The sequence below is a fragment of the Neophocaena asiaeorientalis genome, unplaced genomic scaffold (assembly GCF_003031525.2).
Source record: "Neophocaena asiaeorientalis asiaeorientalis breed wild unplaced genomic scaffold, Neophocaena_asiaeorientalis_V1.1 scaffold59, whole genome shotgun sequence".
Taxonomy (NCBI): domain Eukaryota; kingdom Metazoa; phylum Chordata; class Mammalia; order Artiodactyla; family Phocoenidae; genus Neophocaena; species Neophocaena asiaeorientalis.
In genome coordinates, this window is record NW_020174268.1 from 7,917,001 (window position 1) to 7,923,000 (window position 6,000).

Here is a 6,000-nt window from a genome sequence, read left to right on the forward strand (position 1 = left end):
ACCATCATCAAAAAGTCTACAAATAATAAATACTAGAGAGGGTGTGGAGAAAAGGGGAACCCTCCTATACCATGGGCAGGAATGTAAATTGGTGCAGCCACTATGTAAAACAGTATGGAGGTTCCTTAAAAAACTAAAAATAGAGCTACCATATGATCCAGCACTCCTGGGCATATATCCGGAGAAAACCGTCATTCGAAAAGATAAATCCACCCCAATGTTCACGGCAGCACTATTTACAATAGCCAAGACATGGAAGCAACCTAAGTGTCCATCGATAGATGAATGGATAAAGAAGATGTGGTACATATATACAATGGAATATTACTCAGCCATAAAAAAAGAATGAAATAATGCCATTTGCAGCAACATTGATGAACCTAGAGATTATCGTACTAAGTCAGACAGAGAAAGACAAATATCATATGCTATCCCTTATGAGTGGAATCTAAAATATGATACAAATGAACTTACCTGCAAAACAGAAACAGACTCACTGTCATAGAAAACAACTTACAGTTACCAAAGAGGAAAGGCAAGAGGGATGGATAAGTTAGGAGTTTGGGATTAGCGGATACACACTACCATCTATAAAACAGATGAACAACAAGGATTTACTGTATAGCATAGTGAACTCTATTCAGTATCTTGTAATAACCAAAATGGAAAAGAATCTGAAAAAGAATATATAGAGGGAGAGGGAGCTTGTGCCCACAACAGCACGCCTCTGACGAGGCTCCTCCCACTTCTCAGGGCTCGCCTCTTGTTTTGGTTCATGCCCCCAGCCTCTGCGCCTGTGTGCCTTTCCATGCCACGCCCACTGCCCTCCAGTTGGCAAACCCCTCTTCCACTTCCAAGATTTTGTCCAGTCATGACTTCAAGGCAAGCTTTTTCTACCCTCTCCCCGTGCTGCCTCACCCCCTCTGTAAAATCAACCCCTCCCCCCTTGGTGCCCCAAACGCCCCCATTATATCGCCGCTCACTTTATCATTGTGGCTCACTTTATTACACTTGACCGTTGTATTGTTAATTGTGGGGGGCTAAGATCGTGTCTTATTCAAAATTATCTGTGCCTGGTCGTCCAGACCTTTTTCACATCAGAGCACATAGGAAACGATAATATTTCTGTGGTGCGAGAGGCTGCTGGTGACAGAGATCAGTCCTCAGCACACCTTTATAACCCAGGCAAAGCTTAAACACACCAGTTGAGGAGCTCTGCTTAAAAGACTCTCAGTTAATGTTGATTGAAAAACAATGAGTCAGTCGGTCTGTTTATAGGATTAAGAGATATCTGGAATTAGGCAAAAAAGATCTAAGAAATCAGTGAAAGGAATGGTCCTATAGAAAAAATCATAATGAGTGAACATGGCCCCAGCAGAAGGATAAGTATGTGGATTTCTTACCCACATGGTCAGGGTCTCCTTGACCAATACTAGACTCCATCCCCAAGGTGACCTACAGCACTGCTTTCCAGGCACCTGGTCTGTAATCAAGCCGAGCTGCTTGCTCCCCGCTCCGTGCAACTCCCTTGCTTACCTGCCAACAGTCAGCCCGTTTGTCTTGGCCTCTTTCTCCAGCACAGCCTCCTCTCCACGCGTGCCACCCACTAGGACGACAGCCGCCCATCTCCATGGCCACCTCCAACTGAAGACCCCTGTGCTCCCGCGGGCAGGCACGGCCTCCCGCTCTTCGGCCTAGTGTTGTGCCTGTCTTCACACGCCCTTGTCCGAGTTCTTTTTGTCTCCGATCCTGTCAATGAGATATAAGTTTCATGTGGTTGAGGACAGTCCTTCTCATTGTAGTCTCTCCTCCTTTACCTGTAATAGGTACAAATAAGTGTATATTGCATTGAATAAAATTTCCCAGGTGGCTGTGAAAAAACCAGGTTCCTGTCTAACAGGGAGGTGGGGGACTTGCCTGTCCAGGGAGGAGCCAACGTCTCGTAGCCTGCTGGGTCCCAGGAAATACCCCTTATAGTAAGCTGCACTCAGCCTTCTTATTGCAGGGATTCATAAATCAGGCAATCCTATACAGAGCAGAGCCAGACCCACTGTCCCCAGATCCATTATCTGGGTAGTAAGTAATCCAGACTTCGGCCTGCAGGCCTGGTGAGCCAGACCAGGGGGAGAACCCGAGAGCAGCAGCCCCAGGGGGGCATGAGAATCGGAAGTGAAGCCCCAGTTCTGTGCAGCAGAAACAGCTTCCTGCAGAGCTGCAGGGAAGGTCGGGGAGACTAGGAGGACAGGGCGGAGTGTTAAAGGGTGAAACTGCTTGTCCAAGCCCTGTGGGGCATCCACGGGGTTAGTCAGTAGTCAGCTGCCCCCTTTCCCATACAGTTTCTGAAAGGCAAAATAGAGGAGTATTGTGGAGTTCCTTAGAGCAAGTAAATAAATGCCAATTTCCTGATAGCCCTGCACTCTTTGAAGATGTACTGCCCTGAATCGTAGGCCACCCCTAGGCCGTGTCCTGATGTTCACACGTGCACTGGAGTCAAGTCCCATCCCGATCCTTCCATGCTGCCGTCAGTAGTACTTCCAAACAGTGGGGCTTTGGTTGGAGGGAGATAAACCCTTCAAGCAACCTTCTTGCGTTGAATGGTAATTCTTGTCTCCCCTCTCCTGCTCAGCCAGGCCTCACGCTTGTGGCTAATCTGTTGAGCATCCTTGCGTGTGCACTGGAAGACGTACCATTCCCTGTCGTGACAAGGGACTGCGTCTCCCCCTGGGTTTGGGGATGTCTGCTCAGACTGAGAAGTCTGATCTGTATTCCCCCAAGCTCCGCTACCTCTGTCTTTGCTTTAGAATTTGGAGAATGACATTTCTGGTAATGCTTTATTGCCGAGACACTGCGGGAAGTTTCCAGTCATCAGGAAATGTGTCTCACGTTCTGTTAACAGCGGAATCCCCGTCCCCGGTGACCGCCAGTCCTGCACTGATGTGATATGCCCTCTTCCCCCTGCAGGCACAGAGGGTACACAGGAAGTGCCCTAAACCCAGCAGAGCTCACCACGCCTCAGAGCAGAAAGCTGGGTCCACGCCTTCTCCGAGTGCCGCTGCACAGAGCCGGACCCCTGGCAGCGGCCCGCAGCCCCCGATGGACACTTCAGACCTGGGGCTCGGCCAGACAGGCCTGCCTACCCGGCAACCGCAGGACTTTGCCAGACCAGCCGGCAGCCCTCCCAGCCTCCCCTGGTCTTTCCAGAGAAGCAAGTCCTTGTTTTGTTTGCCCACGGGAGACCCCTCCCCGGCCTCCTCAGCTGAACCACTGTGCTTTGCAAACACAGAAGGCCCAGGACAGAGGGCGTCGGAGCAGAGGCACGGCCACCTCCTCTCCATCGATGACTTAGAGGGGGCCCAGGAGACGGACGTGGACACGGGGCTGCGGCTCTCCTCCTCCGACCTGTCCGTGGTCTCTGCGTACTCTGCACCCAGCAGGTTCTGCAGCCCCGTGGAAACACTGCTCCCCTCCGAAAGGTGCAGCAGCCTCTGGTCAGAGCGCAGGGCTTCCAGAGAAGGACCCCTGCCCTCTGGGGGCGGCGTGACCACAGAGGCCTCCTGGGCTGCCCTCCCTCTGTTCACCAAAGGGCCTTCCAGCTCCTCGGCCACAGCTGTCACCACTTCCCCAGCTTCCGACACCTCCTGGCTCCCAGAGTCACCCCCAGAACTCCCTTATGATGCTCCCGACGCCCAGCAGACTGGCAGAGGCGTCCTGCCACCCTCAGTGCTGGCCGGAGGCGCGGACAACGACGCGGAGGAGGAATTCTACATCTGAACACACCCCACTCTTGTCTTTCAGACCCACAGGCTCAGGTGCCCCTGCCCCTCTGGGGTCTGCACGCCACCCGTGTTCTCGGCCCCGCGTCCCCAGGTCCCTCCGGAATCTAATTATCTGTCTCACGGGGTCATTATTAGCACATTTGACACACCACCCGGTACCCGCAAGGTGGTGGGCTCAGTGGAAATATACTGGGATTTTTATGCAAATAAATTCTCAACAAACTTAAGGCATAAAATATATGTTTTGAATACTCAGTTCCATTTGAGATATGGTTTGGTGCACTTATTTAAATGCTTCATATAATTATTTGAAATGGAAAGAAAACCTAGTCAGCTGGAGTTGATTTCACAATTTTTCATGCTGGGAAGGAAAAACAATTAAAGCCAAAAAAACGTTGAATGTGAGAAAGATACCAAGTGACTTGTATGAGAGATTAGTACACATAATTCCACCTTACTGGATTCTCCATCTCTGTTTACCTTACCAGGGAGCAGTGGCCCTGAGAATTTCCAGGTACCGTTACAGTGAAAGGAGTCATTGTAGTGCATTTATAATACGATTCTGAGTTCCAAAAACTAGATTAGCACACATCCTTCAAACACATTCACTGTAACAGTTGGGGGTCTACAGAAGACTCTGCTACCTAGATTTGCCTGGATCAATGAGGAAGAATCGTTCTTGGAGTTACAGAATAGTAGGTTATTAGACATAGTGGGGGGGTATCCTTAAGTTGCTTCAATTTTTAAAACCACAATCCAAGGGCTATACATACACAGATCTATGTAAATGACAGGAGCCGTATTTTGCACTGCTTTCTCCAGTAAACATGCATCACCACACACCCTTCTTCATTTTTAAATAATTCATAACACTTTTAACTGGCATTTTGATTGCACAGGTTAATAAATGCACTCCCCTCTTCTCCAAGCGGGAAGCTGTACACAGAATGCTGTCCTGAACCAACACTGCTGCACGCGTGTGTAGGATCCTTAATTAAAGCTGGAGCTCTAACCTGACCTTGGCCTTTCCCGCCATTGCCTGCTTCTGCCACAGCGTGAACAGTATTTAAATCTCACCTCTCTCCCACTCCAGTAAGGGTATGTTTACAATTCCAGCCTCTACGGTGCCAAGTGCTGGCGTCGGGGACAACGCCGAGCTGTCCCTAGTTGCTGTATACCTTTGGGGAAGAGCATAGACTTGCCTTGCTTACGTCCCACTCTGGTGCTCCCTGCCTGAATGACTCACGGCCCCGTTTACACCTCTCTGGAAGCGCCCACACCAGCCCAAACACAGCTTCGAATCCTCTTCAACACAGTCCTCCCGGCAGCCGTTACCAGCTATCAGACTCGAGCTGAAGCCTCAAGTCTTTGCCATCCCTGTAATGAGAACCTTACCTCCTACCCCGAACATCCCGCATATTCCAGGACTCCGAATTACAATATTCTGCTCTGATTTAAGTAAATAAAAATATGGTCTTCTGGGCTTCCCTGGTGGCGCAGTGGTTGAGAGTCCGCCTGCCGATGCAGGGGACACAGGACAGGAGTGAGCAAATTTTTTTAAAGGGCTAAATAATAAATACTTCCAGCTTTGCCAGCCAGTCTCTGTCATTATAGTGTGAAAGCAGCCTATGATATATAAATGAATGGGAGCGGCTGAGTTCCAAGAAAATTTATTTTACAAGAACGGGTGGAGGGTCAGATTTCGCCCAAAGGTCGTAGTTTGCCAACCCCTGTGCTAGACTGACGTTGATTTGAGATCTCAGCCACGGTCAACGATAAAGAACAGAGGGTTGCATCCCTCTGCTGCTGTGGTGCCCGAGACCAAGAAAATACACCCTAGGGGCCACACTGGTGACTACAGAACCACAGGGCGCAGAGCAGCATGGGGCTTCTTTCTGCAGAGATGATGCCTAGAAGGCCGCTGCCCATCCACCTGCTGCCCGGAAATGTGACTCGCAGACAGCAGCCGATGATACAGAACACCGCGCTAATCACTCAGGGTGCTGACGCAGCCCCAGGGAGCAGGAGACAAGCTCAGGATAGCAAAAGTCACTGAGGCACCCACGAGTAGACCCGCGGCCAGGTGACGGCTCCTCCTGTCTTCACCCTCATCAGTGCCCTTAGTTCAGAATATTCACACACACCCCCTACGGATGCTTCAGAGCACAGCTCCGATGCGCTCTGCCCCCGTCCTGTCTCACCGACCCCTGCGCCTCAGCACAGT

At 50.4% G+C, this 6,000-nt stretch overlaps 1 protein-coding gene across 1 annotated transcript in view; it reads left to right on the forward strand.

Moving 5' to 3' along the window:
* Positions 1 to 3,943, forward strand: part of FAM124A (family with sequence similarity 124 member A) — a 101,535-nt gene extending 97,592 nt beyond the window's left edge. Inside the window, exon 4 of the mRNA XM_024755527.1 lies at positions 2,962 to 3,943. Within this exon, the coding sequence (XP_024611295.1) occupies positions 2,962 to 3,771 (810 nt within the window). The 3' untranslated portion in view covers positions 3,772 to 3,943. The remainder of the gene's footprint in view (positions 1 to 2,961) is intronic.
* The last annotated feature ends 2,057 nt before the right edge of the window (positions 3,944 to 6,000 follow it).